General features: G+C 41.5%; 1 protein-coding gene across 1 annotated transcript in view; it reads right to left on the reverse strand.

The window, feature by feature from the left end:
* Positions 1-17607, reverse strand: part of lmln (leishmanolysin-like (metallopeptidase M8 family)) — a 52962-nt gene extending 35355 nt beyond the window's left edge. Inside the window, exons 1-5 of the mRNA XM_055638561.1 lie at positions 17433-17607; positions 8613-8710; positions 8491-8521; positions 7134-7216; positions 4750-4867 (exon numbers count right to left, since the gene is read on the reverse strand). Of these exons, the coding sequence (XP_055494536.1) occupies positions 4750-4867; positions 7134-7216; positions 8491-8521; positions 8613-8710; positions 17433-17567 (465 nt within the window). The 5' untranslated portion in view covers positions 17568-17607. The remainder of the gene's footprint in view (positions 1-4749; positions 4868-7133; positions 7217-8490; positions 8522-8612; positions 8711-17432) is intronic.
* Between the last annotated feature and the right edge of the window lie 3944 nt (positions 17608-21551).

Genomic DNA, 21551 nt, shown 5'->3' on the forward strand with positions numbered 1-21551 from the left:
AATGCTTGCCATGAAGTATCCTTTGGAAACTAGTTGTTTGGCAGTAACAACCGTTTCCATTTTGAAATGTATATACTTAACAAACATATTTAGTGAAGTTAAGTCAATGATGATGCGACATCCACCATCTTTTTTGGGTTTAGTGACGAATATTTGATACGAATTCCAAGGATTCATGTTTTCCCATGATACCCTTTGTAATTAGTCTCACCAGTTCAGCTTGTCCCTCTCGTTTCTTTAACGGAGAGTGAAAATACCCCCCGGGATGAATGTTGAACTAGTGGCAATTTTTCTATTTTGTATCCACTAATGCCATTGAGTATATACTGATCACTCATGATAGACTCCCGTGCTTCTTAAAACAGGTGTAATCTCCCCCGTTAGTATTAAGCCCCTATTTTCTATATGCTGGTAGGAACCAGACCCACCTACCTCCACGGTTATGGGTATTCTTCTGTTTCCTGCCGGTCCAGTGAGTCTTGCACGTTGTCTGACGTGGCGGTGATGTTGGGGATTGGCGCATTTTCCATGGGGTCCGCTCTGGGCCCTGGTCTAAAGAAGACTTCCGGGGATAGAATGCGGACCCCGAGCTTTACACCAGTCCCATATGGTAGACGTCGACTGATGGACGCGATGGGGTGCTGCTGCTTAGGAATTATTGTTTTTGGTTTGCTCGTCCCGGGGCCTGCCCTCATGAGACCGAAAGTTTTTTAAGGCCTCTTCCATATCCTTCATATGCTTTGTGAGGTTTTTGCCAAAGAGCAGTGGGTCTGGCTCAGTGGCTGGGGTATGCACAACCCCGCAAATTTAGGATTTTATGGCAGGTCTTATGATTTGTTTACGAAGGTTGTGGTCATCTCCGTATTTGTCCATGGAACGAGCAAACGATGTGATGGCTGACGTCAGGAGCCTGAGGATCCGCTGCAGTTTTAGCTCCTGGTTCCGAATATTTGCCCCAACGTGCCCCCACTTTTGGCTGTTTACAGCCGGCACTTTAAGGGACTCACAGTTCTCTGGAGCTGTATACGTTTCTAAGGCCTCATTGACCACCTCTCCTGTAGGGGCAGTGTTGGAGAGGTGGCTAATGCTGGCCGCTGGTTTGGCCTTTAACGGCCTCCTGCACGTGGGGTTGCCACTTAGCGGTCCACCACACCTAGCAGCTCTTCCTGTTCCTGCACCCCTTGCATACTCCCGAGATCTTCAGCCATCGTCCCCTCTTCTTGACCAGCCCAGTCCTGGTCACCAAAGCTACCCTCGGGTAAGGAGGAAGCAATGGGCAGTGCACAAGGCACTGTGGAGGGAGTGCCTGAACTCCCCCTGCGAGAGCGCCCCTCACGAAGCGCGTCTCGCTGGAGCTCCTGCTCCAGGAGCCGCTCCATGCGGCTCAGGCGGCTGTCTCTCCCCCGGGCGGGTGGAGAGACGTCCCCGTCCGACAAGTCGGAAGCCACTGGCCGGACGCCTCTTCTGTGGCTTTACTTCCAGCCCGTTGCTCAGGCGCTAGCGGGCTGGGCTCGGCACGGTGTTGGGAATTGCGGGGCGCCTGGTAAGCGGTCCTACCGCCTTGTTGCTGCCCCCCCCCCCCAGATGGAACGCTCCTCCGTTGGAGTCGAGCGGGGGACAGGTATGTCCAAGAGCCTTTCTTCTCTGCCTGAAAAGCAGAAGGCTCTCCTGTGAAAGAAAACCCGACCTCTGAGCTTACCTGACGGTCCGTTCTTTCACACTGTAGCGAGAGCGCCTGACTCCTGATGCGGCCCGATTGCACTGCTGAACGTAATGCCGCGCATGCGTGCTGAGCAGGCTCTTCACGTAGTCACTCACGTGACTCCAGAGTAAAATTACAGAATATGTAGAAGCACAAAATAATTGAAGGCAACTAATCTTGCACGTCACAACAGATTAGGCCACATGTATAAAATGCAATGAATGCTACACGAGTGCTCAAATGTCTTTAAAATGGTCAACACAAAAAAGAACTGAGAAAGATTAATAATAATAATAATAATAATAATAATAGAATAATAAAAATAATAGAACATGGGGAAGGATGATAACTGACTTAAAATCTGAAATTAAAAAACACTGGTGTGGCAAGCAGTCTTTCAAAGTTGATGGAAGTGGGTATTCACATCCAAAAAGTTTGTTATAAGAATAATGTTTGCTGTGTGCGTCAATGATTTGAAAATAAAACAAGAGAAAGTTGCTGTATTTTTGGATTAAAGAAAGTAGAATTTAAATGTGGAGACAATATGAATTTAGGATGCATGGTAAAGAATTCTGAGAATCCATTGATGGAAGATATTAATAAAGTGACAGAATGGGCAAAAGGGTGCGACACAGAATCCAAGATTTATAATTTTGACTATGGTTATGAGTGCACAATTAATGAATCAATCACTGCTTAAAAACTAAAATGTTTTCAGATAAGCAAACATTAGTTAAATATTACCAATACTAATGGAATGCTAAGTCTTATGGCAAGAGGTTTAATAAAATAGAAACAAAGAAAATAAGTGCAGGAGTAGGCCAGTCGGTCTTTCGAGCCAGCACCGCCATTCATTATTATCATGGCTGATCATCCAAAATCAGTACTCCATTCCTGCTTTCTTCCCATATCTCTTCATTCTGTTAGCCCTAAGTGCTATATCTAACTCTCTCTTGATTATAATCAAGATGCAACTATGACTCTGCACAAAGTTAATGGAATCACAGTTGAAGTATGTTGTGCAGGTCTGTGTTCCTTTATACTGAAAAGTTATTGTATATACAATTAGAAGGATTTCTGCAATGAGATTGGGCGTTAATGAGATCACACCAGAAATATCGTGTACAGTTCTGGTTTTTATAATTAGGGGTTGACTTGCATCAGAGGTAATGCAATGTCGATTCCTGGAATGAATGGATTGTACATGAAACAAGTCAAGTAATCTGCCTATACCTTATTAGAGTTTCGAAGTATTTGAAGTGATCACATTGAAACACTTAAGTTTCTAGCAAAGGATTCCAAAATAAGTGAGATAATGAGGACAGCCATTTTTGTAAAGGTGGGGGAAATTTATTTTATTCAAGATTATCAGAATCTTTGAGATGCTAAGTTCAGTGGGCTGTGGTTGCTTCATGCTGGTTGCGGCCATTAGATTTTTAGACACTATATAAATCTAGGGATATGTGGAATAGACAGGAAAGTGGTAAACCATAATATAATTGACTAGCTGTGCGGGCATAAATATTTATTTTGCTACTCATGTTTCTATATTTTCACATTCTTGAAAGTAGTTGGGAGGAAAAGAAAATGAAACCATACAGAAAGGGGTGGACATGTAAAATTAGTATAATTGCTTGTACGAAGAAAAAACATCTACACAAATTGATTAGGACAAATGAGTCAACATTGTAATCTTTATATAATTCTAAATGACTGTTGCATAATATATGGAAGTTACTACCAATGTAGATTGAGGTAGAGTAACCATAATTTGTTGTACTATTTAGCCGAAGCCCACACTTATCTGGCACAAAAGCAAATAAGTACAAAAATAAAATTTAAGCCCATGTATATGTAATCTCTCTAAGGTTTCTCTGTAACTCACACTCATCCAAATTGCCATTCAACAAGATGGTGAAGGAGCATCAATTTAAAGAGTCATTGACCCCTAGCAGTCATCCCTACCCCCAACACAGCCAGAAGGTGATCCCCATTTTATTAACCCACCATTGTCACCCACCACAAGAGAACAACAAAGTCTCAATTATCTGTCCTTTCCACCCAGTCACCACCCTATCCTCTCATTCCCCTGATACACTCCTATTTACCTTCTTATTGCCTTCATGGGGCCTTCTCCCCCCCCCCCCCCCTCCCTCATGCTTCACCAATTGTGTTCTTCAAGCTGCATTTTGTCATCCTAGCTTACTCCCACTCCCAGTACATTTTCTCCCCCCTCTTTCCACCCATATGTATTTACTCCAAACTTTAACTCGCTCCCCATTACCATGAGATGGGGCTAGGGACATTGTTGTGGGGACAGCACTAATTTTAAATCAATTTTGTCACCCTCATTTTTTCTTCTTCTTTCATCTTCCCTCCGCCAACCAAGCCCACTTTCAGTCTGAAGAAGGATCTCGACCCAAAACACCACCCATTCCTTCTCTTCAGGGATGCTGCCTGTCCCACTGAGTTACTCTAGCATTTTGAGTCTAGCATCTCCACCTTATATTCTTAGGTTCTCTGTTTACTTACCAGATCAGGTATCAGTGACTATTTCTTCCAAACCTTCACCTTTGGACATAATTAGGAAATTGTAATCTCCTGGCCGCTGAACGACCCTTAACTTCATCATCTGGCGGTCCAAAGTGCTTCTCTATTTTCACTTTCATAGTTGGAGTTTTATAATCCTACTCTAGAATATCTTCACAGCTCTGCTCAATATTTTTGCTGATCCTCACAATGCTCGTTTTACTATAACTTCTTGTTGCTGAAAAATACTCTTCCCCCAAGACAGTACTTGTAATATTTAATTTTTAAAAGGATACACCATGTCATCATGTCTCCAATTATCCTGGCCTCAAGTATCAATTGACCAAAATAAGTGTACTTAATCTAGATAGTACACATACAATACCATACATTTTTTAAAAGAAAAGTTCAATAAATAAGCACAAACCTACGAAATAAACACTCTTGCAAAACAAAACATGATTAAGTCAAAATAAACTTATTTAGAATAGAGATTTATTTTATAACAAAGATTTTACTTGCAAATGTTCTTCTGGTACAATTACTGGGCCACATCTTGTGATCTCAGCACAGGCACCTTGGCAATACATGTATGGGTCATCTTTTTTTCTTAAGTACTGGTTTGTTGCACATGGCCTTTAAAAAGAAAACAAAAACAGATTAAGAGTTTAATTTCACCGTTGTGGTCAGGGAGGGAAGTCTTGTATCCCAACAGGCTCTAAGAGTGGAGCTGAAGGGCCTTGGCCCAAAACGTCACCCATTCCTTCTCTCCAGAGATGCTACATGTCCCGCTGAGCTACTCTAGCTTTTTGTGCTTATCCAGTTGAGTGGTTGGTTGGGTTGATAGTACAGACTCAGGGTTTTGAGAAATATGAAAGGACTTAATTTAGCTTGTCATTTGAGCTGAGTTACGAAGGAATGAGCAACTGATGTGCTGTGAAGCTGAAGGTTTGGAGAGACAATAGTAAGTGAAGTTGGAAAACAAGTATGGGTATGGAAAAAAAGATTTTTAGGGCTACAGGGTTGTAAATAAATCAGGAGGAACTTGGAGAGTATTTAAAGAATGTTTGTAAACAAGACTTCACAGGATATTGGCAACAACAACTCGGGCAGAAGAGGTAGTCTCCCATGTCTGGGATGGAGAGTTGGGAGCTAGCCACTTGAAATTAGCAGATAATATCCAAGATTAGTAATAGAAAATAAATGTAACAGTGCATTGTAAGTAATCAGTATATGTGTAAATAGCTTGTTCTAAGCTCCCCCTAGTCTAGTTTCAGTCAATAAAATACTGAATCAATAAACTAAACTTTATTTTGGATAACACAACACAAATTTCCCTATACAATACCTAACCACCGCGGGTTCGATCCTCGTATATGCTTGACCAAGCCCTTCTAGCTTGTGCAAGCAGAGACACTATAAAAGGTCACAAAATCCCAAGCGCTCTTCCATAAAATCCATACAGGACCTTGTGGGGGCTACCTTTTCTAGTTCCCCGAACCTTGAGGGGCTGAACCAAATGGGGGTGGTCTCTGTATAGTCCAATAACACATATCGATTACAACAGTGCATGATGGACAGTTCCCTAACCTAATAATATAATCTTATATACACTGTATTCAAAAGAAGCTTCTAGAAGGAAGCCAACACAGATGAATAGTGCAACATGTGCCCTGGAATTCAAACAATCCAGACAAAGTTTAACATTTCAACCAATCAACAACTAACAAAGTAAGGCTTAGCAACATTATTTACAATATGTATACCTGGCTTGCATTGATCCAATTAACTCTATGCATTTTACACCTCATTGTAAGAACTCTGCACATGTCCATTCTTTCTCTGCAGCTTTTATCTGGGCCTCAGACATACTGGCACCATTCAGCAGTTGTCTCAGTTTTACAGAGGCACATTTAACTTGACAAAATGGCCCAGCAGCACACAAGCCCTTTTTCAATTTTAAAGCCATGGCTGCTCCAATTTATTTAAGAAGGAACTGCAGATGCTGGAAAATCGAAGGTACACAAAAATGCTGGAGAAACTCAGCGGGTGCTGCAGCATCTATGGAGCGAAGGAAATAGGCACGTTTCGGGCCGAAACCCTTCCTCAGGCTGCTCCAATGTAGCCAGGATTAACATATGCATGCATTGATAAAGTAGTTTGGAAACCAAGCCTGGTATAATTATTTGCCTGGAAATGTTGTCAGTTCATGGCAGAAAATACTATCTTCATACTGCATTAAATAATTTAGTAACACTTAAATAGCAGTAGCAATTTGATTATGATGTTCTTTTATTAATACATAATAAAGACAAAATAACTGTACAATGTTTTATAATAGTTGAATCGTAAAAATAATTATGTTGCAATTATTGATATGAACAAGCAAATCTCAAATAAATATTGCTGCTTCGACATGAAATGGGAATATTTTGCTCTAAGAATGCTTTCATATTTATAAAAGGTAGGCAGATCAGTTTTAAGAAATGGAATGCTGTCCACATCAACTTTTCAGTATCAAATCGAAAATGCTCAAGTTAGGTTTACCAGAGTTAAATTCAGAACGTCTTCCATATCAAGGTGTGCCAGTCTATCTTTAAAATATCATCTGGACCAACTAATTTTACTATGTTTCTATTTACCACAGCATGAAATGCATACTTCTGACAAACTCATAATTTCAAACTCTTTGCCATGATGTGATTAGAGCTGCTCAAAAGTTTCATTGTTTCATTTCTAATCTTTATTGAAACATCAAAAGGTTTTGAATGTATTATTAAGGGGTTTGAATGTATTTGGACACAGTTCTCAGGTCCTGCACCCAAAACACTTAAATATATATATTTCATTTAAATCAAAAACTCTATTGCAGATTATACAGACAACTTAAATACTCAAATACCTGCTTAACAGAATTGGGCCAATTACTTTTCGAACTTGGAATGTATTTTGTACATACTTGATTGCTTTTGGAAACAGTTTATTCTAAAATGGAAACAAAATAAATTAAGTTAAAATAAGCAATTAGATTTAAATCTAAATTTGCAGAAATATAATTGATACTCAATATAATAAATAACATTATATCAATAAAATATTGGTTATTGAAGAAGGAGACATGACAACATTTTCCCCCCAATTTTTCACTTGCAGGATGAGGAACTACCTTTTTATAAATTTCCTCCAAGAGAAAAGGAATTAAAACCAAATCTTTATCACCACCACCTCCGTATATCTTCAACACAAAATTGAAATGCTACATTCATTGATAAATAGGATAATTACTGCAATGCAACTTTGAGGTAATTATTTTATGTTGTCTATTGGTATTTCAGCCATGTCAAAATTAAGTTGTTCTCTTTCTGGATAGATGGGAAGGCTAAGCAGCCACATTTTTATTTATCAAAGTGACATTTTTTCATCTTATTCAAAGCTGCAAAAGCCCTGTCCAGATAATGAGTATTGAAAAAAAGTGCGGAAATCGATTACTTTCTGTGTGTGATGTGTCATTATCAACAACAGACAAAAATCAGATCTGAACAAACTGGGAAATTCTTAATAATAATAACATTCCTAACATCAATAATGATGTTTTAAAGATGTCAAGAAAGCTAATAGTTGCATGAATATGGAATATTCATAGTCACATAGGTAATGTCATTTATTTCAACATAATATGTCACATAATTAACCATAATCATAGCATACATCAATCACTATTCAAATTTGCCATCATATTAGGCAAATATGAAATTTTAAACTTTAAAACACTTACAGTAAAGGCAGTAACTTTAAAACACTTTTTTGAAATAGAGGAAACAGGAGCAGAAGCTGGCCATTCTGTCTTACTCCAGAATGCAAATTGACCACATTCCTCCTTCTTCTCATATTCCTTTGTCCCATTAGCATTTACAAATACATCTAATTCTGCATCACAATTACAAATATGGTCCCAAACATTGTACTGTTTTTTTATTCTGTAATGGAGGCATTGACACTTAATTACATATTACTCCAAAACAGGAAACACGCAACTCAACGTATGTGCAAAGACAACGGCCAGGGTATCATACCACAACGCAGCTGATACTTTAATATTGTTTCGAGAAAAAGTTCCAAATATTTTGTTTAAATGTGTACAAAAAGGAACTTACATGTGCAATTTTGTTTCTTAGCAACATGATATCAAGAGTTTGGGTGCAAATTACAATTGTGCAAAGTAGGTTAAATACTACATGATGGATGAATTTATTACATACCTTGACCAAATACCTTTTATCTGGGGGCAGACTGCAATAAAGATAAACAAGAAACAAGATTACAATCTAAATTCAGCAAGGTTGTTCTACAATATTTGAATGAGCTGACAATTTACACTTACTATTCAATGCTCAAATCATATACGATTTTTATTCTCAGATGCTGATCAACACTCCTCCTGGTAATTCGAGGTGGCTGTATATAAACTTGATAAATTACCTAGGCAAAAAAAGTTAATGATAAAGTAGACATTGCAGTGTACTAAAAATAAGACTTTGTACTTGGTTGTATCATACAATTCTTCAGTTGGCATATTGATAGTGCCAGAGGAATGGATTTTTTGAACCGTTGAATGCTATTCATAAAATATTCCAATACTTTCTTGCTTCTATTTTTAAAAAGATGATACGCAGCACAATAATACTATTCCAGCGAAAATGGCAAGCACAGGAATCAGGGCCCAAGTAAGTTTAGTGTTAGACTCTGGGAAGTTAAGGGGAGCACAGGAACTGGTGCCACGGTATGTGATAAAGAGCTCCAGAATCAGCCATCTGATGAGCCAGGTGACATATCATCATGAATTCTGAGTAATCAGAAAGCAGATTATCGGACATGTACTTGGCAGTTCTGCTTATGTGCAGTTTTAACTAAAGCATCCTCCATTCCTAGATACATTAGTGATATAATATCCTGCTGTAACATCTGGAAGTACACCAGTGCTGTTGAGTTAAGCATGTAAAACAGATCAGATTTTGTTCCCAAAAAGCATAGAATTTAATTTATTCCTAACATACAATTTATTTTAATAATAATAATAATAATAATAATAATAATAATAATAATAATAATAAATCCTTTATTTAGAACAGACTAAAAAATAAAAAGCAAGTATGAAACAGCATACAAAAACCAAAAAAAAACAAAACAAGAAAAACAAAATAAAGTGTCATAAACAATATTTATAAATAAATGAATCGTATGTGTCCGAAAAGGAGCAGGAAGAAGCCAAAGCTTATTAATTCCCACCCCTTATAATTGCCACTGCTTATAATTCTTATACAAATTTAGCAGCTATAAACACCTATTTCCATATGTACACCAAATTATTTACATTTATACACTAATCAAATGTTTGCAAAGCCATACAAAAAAAGAGAAAAAGAGAAAAAGAAAAAAGAGAAAACCTTCCTGTACTGTACAGTATCTCTTAGTCATATAGTTAACCCATCACCATATAATCACCCTTCCCAATACAATCAGTATAACAAATATCCCACTCAAAATCACCTATCCTCATCCCAATATCATTTTAAAAAAAGTGTTTTTGTACATCTTTTTAAACTGAATTATGTTTGTGGTAAGTTTTATCTCCTGTTCCAAACCATTCCACAAATTCACCTCGCAGATTGCTACGCACATACTTTTAAGAGTCTTTTCTGACATTGAGCTTTTTTAAATTAAGTTCCCCTCTCAAATTATACCTGCCAATAACTCTTTCCATAAACAGTTTTTGTATATTTCCCGGAAGTAAATTATTTCTTGCTTTGTACATGATTTGTGCAGTCTTAAATTTAACCAGATCGGTGAACTTCAGTGTATGTGACTTTAAGAATAATAAATTGGTATGTTCAAGATATCCAACAGGGCGCGAAATTAGCGGTTGCCCAGGTGCCTATGACCACCCAAAGTACCGCCGGGCAACCTAAACGCCGAGTCATTTTGCCCGGCTTGACACTACAGATACTGGTTTATATCAAAGATAGACACAAAAAACTGGAGTAACTCAGCGGATCAGGCAGAATCTCTGGAGAATAGGAACGTGACGTTTCGTGTTGGCAGCGACTGTATTGCGGGGCAAATATATTAGGTGTGGGGTGACTTTGGGTCGGAGCGAATGACGGGTCCCGCACACCAGCAGCAGCGGCCGCAACAGCGGCTCCATCTCCTCCTCCTCCCGCACCCCGCCCTGATAGCGGCTGCTGCTTGAAAATCCGCTAATGGCGATAACTGCTTTCAAAACAAACACTCTCGCACGCCGAGGCCGGGAGGAGGGAGGGAGGGGGAGGCCTCCCTCCGCCATCTGAAGCAGCTGCACCAAAGATCCTATAGCTATAGGATCTTTAAGCTGCACCACTCGGCCCCACACCTTCCTGTTGGCTGGCGGAGGAGGTGAGGCAGTGGCGAGGAGATCCCAACCGCCTCCCCCTTTGGCGGCAGCACTTGGCGGTGGACAGGAACGGCCAAGGCAGCGGGGCGATGTTGTCCGAGGAGCGCTGACCTTCGTTCCTCCCCACCTCCTCTGCCCCTTCCCCTCTCTCTCTTGTACGCCCCCCCTTCACCCCCCCTTATCCTGAGACCCCTCCTCTCCATTCGCACTGATCCGCATTCCTGTCTCTATTCAGTCCTCACTGACATCCCCCCCATCTATTCATCCTGCGCTGATCACCCGATGCACCTCACATTGATCTACTGCCATCCCCCCATTCATCCTCTACTGATCCCCCATTCATCCTATACTGATCCCCTCATTCATCCTGTACTGATCCCTTCATTCATCTTTTACTGAAATCCCCTTTGATCCTGTACTGAACCCCCCATTCATCCTGTACTGATCCCCTCATTCATCCTGTAGTGAAACCCATTCTGCACAGACCCTCCGATCCACACTGTACTGACTCCCCCCCCCCCCCCCCCGCTACCATTCATCCTGTGCTGATCCCCCCTCCCCCCTCATCCATCCTGTACTGATCCCCCCATTTAAGAAGAATGTGGGGGAACAGTCTGAAGAAAGGGTTTCGACCCGAAACATTGCCTATTTCCTTCTCTCCGTAGATGCTGCCTCACCCACTGAGTTTCTCCAGCATTTTTGTCTACCCCCATTCATCCTGTACTGAACCCCCCATTCATCCTGTACTGATCCCCCCCCATCCATCCCACACTGATCCTCCCATTCACACCACTGACATTCCCCGTGCTCTCCCCTCACAATTTTACATACTCCAACCAACACGTACTAATTCACCTGCCTCAATCCATCCATTCCGCACCGATTGCCTCCTCAACCCCTCCGTCCCCCAAAACCTATTGTGCTGGAAATGTCTTCAGAGCGAACATTGACTATGTTGAATGGCGGCGCAGGCTCGAAGGGCCGAATGGCCTACTCCTGCACCTAATTTCTAAGTTTCTATGTTTCTATATGTTTGATAATGGAATGCCATCAAATGTGTTTTAATTCCCAATGTTATTATTTGTTTTAGTCCATAAAGATGGATTAATTAAATTGTGAACACGTGAAACATTAAAACCGCAGTGTTTGATTGACACGTTATTACAGCATTCATTTTAACGGCAAATCAATGCTCTTAATATGGAGCATCAGTACTGTAGTTATTTAATGAGCAACATTCACAACTATACGTTGGATTTATCCAGGTTTTACTTCTGCAGTCGGTCATATACATCATAAATTTGGTCAGGAGATATTTCAGTTGAAATTTTAACATTAATTCTGAAGTGGGAATGATGGAAACAGCGTTTATCGATATTTTTTTTTTAATCTGGTGCGTACAAACTGGGTATCTTCATTGCTGTTCACGACACGTACATCTAATCTGAATGTCCAGTAATGTGGCGTTTTGACATCTTTAAACATATTACCAAAAGAACATTTGTTGCAGTTATGTCCTTTGGCCATCTCTTGTCAGTTAGTGTAATGTTTAACCTGTCAGATGGGTATAGTCGTTTTTAACAGCTATTATCATAAAATGCCTTTACAAATTTCCTTGCAACCTGTATATTTTGTTATGGGTAAATTATGTGGGAAACAAGAGTGTTTCTGTACCAATACCAATAAAGACCCATGTCATGGTAATTTTCGGCCCTTCACAGAAAACATGCTTGCATCAATCTGTAGTGTGCATGGTTAAGCATATATATGACCACGGTCCAGGATTTATTGACATAGGTTGATCATATGCTGAATAATCCAACCACATTTTTGTTTGGAAGTGCAAAGAACTAATAGCAATTGCATTAATTGCAATGTGTAAAAAGAGTTGAGATACTGTATTATAATTTTGCTGCATGTCATTGTGGTGTATATCATGTCTTGATTGGTGAATATGTTTAGTTTGTGACTTTATTTGAAGCAGAAATAATATGTGAATGCTTCATTGAGCATAATTCCGAATGGTAACTATGCACTTCGTCCGAGCACATTATCGCACGTGTCATGCAAACCGTCTTAAATGGCCGCCTAAACTGGCATTTGGCAACCTAAAAAGCTGCCAAGGTTGCCCGGCTGGCAACATGGAAAAAAAGTTGTGTGATCCCTGATACAACGTTATTGATGATTCTTATTGCTCTTTTTTGTAATGAGCATAACGGCTATAGGATGGTTTTGTAGGTGTTACCCCATAAATCCACACAATAACTCAGATAGGGCAATATGAATGTATTATACAGAGTATGTAATGATTTGTGCTCCAGAATATGTGTTGATTTTCCCAATATTGCTATAGACTTTGCCAGTTTTGCTTTGACGTGGTCTATATATGGTTTCCAGCAGATTTTGTGGTCTAAAATCACACCAAGAAATTTATTTTCATATACTCTTTCTATACTTATGTTATCTATTATCAATTGTACTTGAGGGTTTGCTTTTTTGTTTTCGAAATAGCATAATCTTTGTTTTGCTTAAATTTGGAGACAATTTGTTGACATCAAACCACTGTTTTAATTTATTCATTTCTGATGTGATGACCTCCTGCTTCAAATTGTCACTGGAACAAATAATATTCGTATCATCGGCAAATACAATCAATTTCAGTATATTTGATACTCTGCATATGTCATTAATGTATATTATGAAAAGCTTTGGACTTAACACAGACCCTTGAGGTACTCCACAAGTTCTGTTCATGCAAGTTGATTTATGTTCACCTATTTCTACAAATTGTTGCCTGTTTCTTAAATAGTTTCTCACCCAATCCAATCCAACCCTTCTGATGCCATGTTCTCCAGTTTCATGAGTAAAATATCGTGATTTACAGTATCAAATGCTTTTTTAAATTCTATGAATATTCCCACTGCAAGCTTTTTATTATCTATGCAATTTGTGATTTCCTCGATTAGTTCCATTAGTGCCATAGATGTTGATCTGTCTGTCAGGAATCCATATTGACTGTCGACCAAAAGCTTATGTTTATCAATGAAATTGTCAAGTCTTTCTGTAAAATGTTTTCAAGGATCTTGGAGAATTGGGAGAGTAAAAAAACAAGCCTGTAATTTGTGAAATGGTGTCTATCCCCAGTTTTGACAATAAACCTGAATTTAAATTGTTCCGAGACTTACTCAAATACACTTACCTTGATGGGGCTGAGTTTATATACTTATCGCGCTGGGACAGTTTCCTGTTGAGCTTACTTATGGAAATTGTTCCCATTTGGAACAATTATTAGATTCTCTCATCACCTAGATTATTATGCATTACTATTAATCTGGGTCTCAGACTGCACACTGCTTTTAGGATTCTCACTAAATGCTCTCATCCCAGTTATTCTGTCCCTTATCCATATGATACACAAAGCCCATATCATACTTATCCTGTTAGTTCAAATGTCCATTTGTACTATCCTCAAAGATAGCCTCACGCTTGGCCACATTCCAAGGCTCAGGCCCACCCTCATCACACACTCTGTTCCCTGTCTAAGCTGTTTGCACTCTGAGATCAGTCACCACCTCAGCATCTCTCATGACCGGACGCAAACTCTGGCTCAGATTGAGGGGCTTAGTGATCGTCCGATGCAAAAACATAAAATGCAGTACCTGGAACGTTTCAGTTCTAGGTCATGCTTAGTCCTGCCTTTTCCTTGATCAGCTATGCCTTGGCTCAGTAATTTCTGTTAAGCATTGAGCAATGGGTCAGGCTTTTTCTTGGTGTCTGATTTTTTTTTGAATCTGCATCTTTAAATATATCTGTAAAAAATAGGCTGTCGGCGAACTATCCATATGTGGCGGCCTTCAGCCAATTGTACCCAAGTCTTGGTTTTACGTGCCAGGATTGCAAATTTGGGACAATGATTCACTGGGTTTGGCCAAACTTGTCATAATGCTCCATCACTTAACCGTAGATGGAATTCAATAGCGGGGGCCAGTCTCAGTGAGAATCCCCCAGCTAAATGCCCCTCAGTCAAAACTGGGAAAGGATCTAAAATCCCACCACAGGAATACAAATAATCCACAATCTGAAAACCTTATGACTGGGTTTCCATAACGTTAAACATTGAAACTATCACTGGTAGATCACTGACTCTCACTCAGACGTGGAGTAGGATCTACAATACTCCAATAATTCATAACTCGACTAATCAGAAATCCCAATAACTGGGCATCTTGTTCATCACGTAACATTTGCACAATACTTGTGCTCTCTCCCACCTCACTGGAGAACCCAGTTCCTGCGCTCCCATCCGACTCGTTTAGGTCCTAGATCCTGTAGTTTTCCCTTTAAACTTACTGAGTTCATGAGGAAATTTATCATAATGTGACATCTGAAGAAAACTAAATTTGGAAATGTTGATGTAATAATTAGAATAACATGCAAAAATCCAGATAATCTGCGTGTCTGGCACCAAAGTCCAAAGCATGTATCTGATTATCATTTTTTATATAACAATGGAATTCTAATGCTTGCAGATTAGGAAGCAATTACATTTTTTACATTTTTATTTTGCTTCAATGATTGAATTTCTTACTAATTCAATACTTGAATTTCTATTTATTTAATTATTTTATAATTCAAATTTCTTTTAATAAATTATTTGTTTTTACATATCTTTGAATGAGTAACATTTAAAAATGCAAATTTGTTGATAACCTTGACAGATGACAAAACTGCAACCTCGTTTTTTTTTAAAGAGAGTGAGGGTGATGCAGAAGAAGGAACTGAGCAGGGTATTGCTCGAGGCCCAATCATTACTCACCCAAAGCTAAAGTATAGAGGGCCACAAAAAAGTATGACTGCACTGGGTCTAAATGATTGCAGGCATGCTTCAGCTGCAGGTACCAAATGCAGACAGGTATAGGGGGTTCGTCTTATCTGTAGGTAATCCCATGGACACGATAAAAACATTTCTCTAACTCCCTCTACCCACTCCTTGCCTGGGGCATTGTCCAAACTCTCTCTCTCTCTGCACCTGGGCTATCTCACAGCATCCTACATGTGCACACAGCACTGTGTGCGCAATGTGAACATAGTGTGTGCTCCCACTCTGCTCGGTCCTGACACACCCTAGGCACGGTGCTCCCTCAGTAACCAGGGGTGCCACCTGGCTCTTTGTCAACATTCCCAACTGCAAAGGGCTCTCCAGGGTATGGTCAGATCTCTCCGTGCACATTCTGTGCCCCAAAACAGTAGATTCTCTCTGTGTACACTCAGTGCCCAGGGTGCCGTCCGCATACTGCGTACACATTGGTCACTCTGTGCACACACCATGCCCAGTATCTCTAGTGCACACGCAGTGCCCAGGGAATGTTCTGGGCCCTCTGTGCACACTCACTGCCCAGGCAGCAGTCCGTACGCTCCATGTGCACACAGCACCCGAGAAACAGTCTGCGGTTTCCATGCACACTCAGTGTCCAGACAACAGTTAATGGATAATAGAAAATAGGTGCAGGAGTAGGCCATTCAGCCCTTCTAGCCAGTACAGCCATTTAATATGAACATGGCTGATCATCCCCAATCAGAACCCCGTTCCTGCCTTCTCCCCATATCCCCTGACTCCACTATCTTTAAGAGCCCTTTCTAGCTCTCTCTTGATAGTATCCAGAGAAACAGCCTCCACCGCCCTCTGAGGCAGAGAATTCCACAGTATCACAACTCTCCGTGTGAAATAGTGTGTCCTCATCTCCGTTCTAAATGGCTTAACCCTTATTCTTAAACTGTGGCCCCTGGTTCTGGACTCCCCCAACATCGGGCACATGTTTTCTGCCTCTCACGTGTCCAAACATTTAATAATCATAAGGTTCAAAAAGAAACCCTCTCATCCTTCGAAATTCCAGAGTATACAAGCCGAGCCGCTCCATTCTCTCAACATATGACAGTCCCGCCATCCCGGGAATTAACCTTATACACCTACGCTGCACTCCCTCAACAGCAAGAAGAATGTCCTTCCTCAATTTAGGGGACCAAAACTGTACACAATACTCCAGATGTGGTCTCACTTGGGCCCTGTACAACTGCAGAAGGACCTCTTTGCTCCTATACTCAACTCCTCTTGTTATGAAGGCCAACATGCCATTTGCTTTCTTCACTGCCTGCTGTCTGTATGCTTACTTTCAGTGACTGATGAACAAGGACCCCCAGATCCCGTTGTACTTCCCCTTTTCCCAACTTGACACCATTTAGATAATAATCCGCATTCTCCATGCACGCTCTCTGTACATATTCTGTGCCCAGGGAACAGCTCGCACTCTCCTTATATTTCGTGCCCTGGGGTAATTCTGAAATCTCTGTGCACATTCAGTGGCCAGGGAACAGTGCACACTCCCCGTACACACTCAGTACCCAAGGAGCATTACGGACTCCCCGTGAACATCCTGCGCCCGGAACAGTTCAGATTCAGCACTTGGTTCTAACAACAAACTATTCTGTTCCTTGAAATGCCTTCCTTTGGCTCTGGCCACCTGTTCTATCACCAACCTTTCACCATCAACCAGTGTTCCCGCAGTGCTGTCCAGCTTGGTGCTAACCCCATCGCACCATGGAATATCCGAAGAAGGATCCTGCCACTTATCCAAACCCTCCAGAGCTGCTGCCTGACCCGCTGAGTAACTCCTGCACTTTGTTGGTGTCTATGTTTTATTGTAACACAGCATCTGCAGTTCCTTGCGTCTCCGCAATCGTTTGGCAAGTGATCGATCCTCCGCCTATCCTGCTCACCTCTCTGTAGTCCGGAACGCGGTGCCGACATGTGTAGCAGACGCTGGTTTCGATCAGCACACAAGCCATCCCCGTGAGGATGTACAACATCCAGGTCGCTGTCCGGCTGCAGAGGCCGCGCCGCGTCGCCATCATCGCTCACCGGCCCGTCAGCCGGTGACGTCGGACGGGCGGAGTGCTGCGGCGCGTGCGCGGTGCGCTCCAACCGGGCGACCGTGAGTGGCAGACAAAGATCCTAGAGGAGCGCTCCACTGGGATCTTTGGTGGCAGTGGCGGTCAAAGATCTTAGAGCATCTCTGCTCTAACGGTGGCGGTTAGGCGCGCGGATGGCGGTTAGGCGCGCGGGTGGCGGTTAGGCGCGCGGGTGGCGGTTAGGCGCGCGGGTGGCGGCCGGGGGTGGCAGTGGCGGGATGGGGGTCGGACCCTTCATCATGACCGAGCAATGAAAGGAAAGATAGTCAATGTGAAAAGGGGAGAGATGGTGAGACAAGGGTCAGTCGGTGAAGAGGGGTTCCAGAGTGAAACGTGACAGACCATTTCCCTGCTGCAAAGCACAAAGTGCTGGAGGAACTCAGCGGGTCAGGCAGCGTCTGGAGGGTAAGGGCAGGTGATTTTACGGGTCGGAACTCTTCTCCGAAATGTCGCTTATCCATTTCAATCCACAGATGCTGCCTTGCCGACTGAGTTCCTCCAGCATTTTGTGTTGTATTCAAGATTTTAGCATCTGCAGTTTCTTCTGTAGCCTGTAAGTGACATTAGAAAATTATAAGGCAGGGAATTATAGACCAATTAGCCTGACTCCCGTAGCGGGGAAGATGCTTGAATCGATTATTAAATATGTAGTAGCAGCGCTATGTAAAGATGGAAAGCAGTGACGGGATCGGTCAAAGTTAGCATGGGTTTATGAAGGGGAAATCATGCTTGACTGATCTTCTGGAATTTTTTAACGATAGAACAAGTAGAATGGATAAGGGAGAGCCAGTGGATGTGGTGTATCTGGACTTTCAAAAAGCCTTTGACAGGGTCCCACACAAGAAATTAATGTGCAAAATTAGAGCACATGGTATTAGGGGTATGGTATTGACATGGTTAGAGAACTGGTTGGCAGACAGGAAGCAAAGAATAGGAATTAACAGGTCCTTTTCAGAATGGCAGGCTGTGACTAGTGGGTGCAAGGTATCAGATTAGGAAAAGGGGAGGTGCAACAAGACATTGGTGGCTTTGTACATCAGTCACTGAAAGAAAGCATGCAGGTACAGCAGGCAGTGAAGAAATCAAATGGCATGTTGGCCTTCATAGCGAGAGGATTTGAGGATTTGGGCAGCACGGTGGTAGAGTTGCAGTCGTACAGCGCCGTAGACCGGGTTTGATCCTGATTACGGGTGCTGTCTGCAGAGTTTGTACGTTCTCCCCGTGACCTGCATGGGTTTTCTCCGAGATCTTTGGTTTCCTCCCGCACTCCAAAGACTTATAGGTTTGTAGGTAAATTAGCTCGGTGTAAATATAAATTGTCCCTAGTGTGTGTAGGGTAATGTTAATCTGCAGGGATTGCAAGTTGGAGTGGACTCGGTGGGCAGAAGGGCCTGTTTCCACGCTGTATCTCTAAACTAAAGTATAGGAGCAAGGGCGTCCTACTGCAGTTGTACAGGGCCCTTGTGAGACCACACCTGGAGTATTGTGTGCAGTTTTGGTCTCATAATTTGAGGAAGGACATTCTTGCTATTGAGGGAGTGAAGTGTAGGTTCACCAGGTTAATTCCCAGAATGGTGGGACTGACATGATGAAAGAATGGTCCTATATTCACTGGAATTTAGAAGGATGAGAGGGCATCTTATAGAAACATAAAATTCTGCACGTAGTCAGGTAGTGCTACCAGGGTTTTTGTGAACATTCTCTCAACTACCACTGCTCTCCGGGGTACAGTCTGCTCTCTCTCTGTGCATTCTCTGTGCACAGAGAACAGTCCACAACTACTTGGCTCTTTGTGAACATGCCCAACTACCACTGCTCACCAAAGAATGGTCAGGTCTCTCCATGTACATTCATTCTGTGCCCAGGTATACGTGCAAAATTATGTACAGTTTTGGTCTCCTAATTTAAGGTAGGACATTCTTGCTATTGAGGGAGTGCAGCGTAGGTTCACCAGGTTAATTCCCGGGATAGCGGGACTGACGTATGATGAAAGAATGGGTCGACTGGGCTTGTATTCACTGGAATCTAGAAGGATGAGAGAGGATTTTATAGAATCATAGAAGGGATTGGACAGGCTAGATGCAGGAAAAATATTGGGGGAGTCTAGAACCAGAGGTCACAGTTTAAGAATAAGGGGTAAGCCATTTAGGACTGAGATGAGGAAAAACAACGTCACCCAGAGAGTTGTGAATCTGTGGAATTCTCTGCCACAGAAGGCAGTGGAGGCCAATTCACTGGATGTTTTCAAGAGAGTTAGATTTAGCTCTTATTGTTAACTTATCAAGGGATATGGGGAAAAAGTGGGAACCGAGTACTGATTTTGGATGATCAGCCATGATCATATTGAATGATGGTGCTGGCTCGAAATGCCAAATGGCCTACTCCTGCACCTATTTTCTATGTTTCTAGGAAACAGTCCGTATTCTCCGTGCACTCAGGGCCCTGGGTGCCGTCCGCATTCCCCCTACACAGTCTGGCCACAAACCATGCCTCTCCATGTACATTCCGTGCATAGTCTGGTCACTCTGTGCACACACCATGCCAAGGTAACAGTCCAGTCTCTCCGTGCACACTCAGCTCAAAATGGGGTAGGCCTTTTAGGACTGAGATGAGGAAATACTTTTTCACCCAGAGTGGTGTGAATCTGGAATTCTCTGCCACAGGTGGCAGTGGAGGCCAATTCACTGGATATTTTCAAGAGAGAGTTAGATATAGCTCTTGGAGCTAATGGGATCAAGGGATATGGGGAGAAGGTGGGAATGGGGTACTGATTTAGGATGATCAGCCATGATCATATTGAATGTCAGTGCTGGCTCCAAGGGCCAAATGGCCTACTGCACCTATTTTCTATGTGATATGTAAGTATGGAATCAAATAAGTAAGCTGGGAAAATATAATGATGGCAGGTCAAGTCTAGTCTTATGTACAATTACTGTGACGTACAGATATGAAAAACGTGCTAGATGGGGGAAGGATGGAGTTGGGGAGACAGTCCAATGTGTGATAGGAGGACATGGGACAGGAAAAATAGACAATAAATAAAGGTGTGGGCAGAGAGTGATAAGTGGGAATAAATTATGGCTACAGGTGCTGATACAGAAACTGCTAAGAAAGATCAGAGTCGAGAACCTCTTTTTCTCTGCTGTTTGCTAACAATGTTCTCCTGATCTTCCAATCTACCCTGAAAGGCCTTCTTCACTACCCTGGGTACCTGCATTGTCAGTTTCAAGGAACAATGCTCTTGCACTCCCAGATCTCCCTGTCCCAGGACACTACCTAAAGGCCTACTGTTCACTGTGAATGTCCTAAACTGGTTTGACTTCCTAAAATGTAACATCTGGCACCTATTCCTACCTAAGCATGTGGCACTGGGGGTAATCCAGAAATTACTATCCTTGAGATCCTGCTTTGTAACCTTTTACTTAATTCCCTATATTCACTGCAAGTTCTGCCATAATGCAATATTCGCCTTCCTTAGAAACCTTGCATTACAGATAATGGTGCTATCTAAACAATTGTGTTGATAGAGAATAGGCTAGAGAGTTTTAAGCTTGCAATAAGTTATTTTTCCTGAAGCAAATAGCTATAAATTTTATTTTTGTAACTGACTTAAAAACACTAAAATTGTTTGTTACATTGTTTAATAGTTCCACGTGTCAGTAGAACCATTTGCTTATCAATTTCAATGATTAACTGTGGTGAAACTAGCAGCCTAATGAGAAGAGAAATAGTATCCTGATTACTTCAAGGAGGTTACAGAAATAGTTTTTTCCCCCTTATATTTTTCTACAACACAGCATTATTTTCTCATTGTCAGTTTCCAAAGTAATTTTTAAATTGTTTACTTTTTTCTGATCGAAATTGCATAGTAATGAATCGGCCATTATTATACAAATAGTCTTCCACAATATATTGAGCGTTTCATAT

The sequence above is a fragment of the Leucoraja erinacea genome, chromosome 7 (genome assembly GCF_028641065.1).
Source record: "Leucoraja erinacea ecotype New England chromosome 7, Leri_hhj_1, whole genome shotgun sequence".
NCBI lineage: Eukaryota > Metazoa > Chordata > Chondrichthyes > Rajiformes > Rajidae > Leucoraja > Leucoraja erinaceus.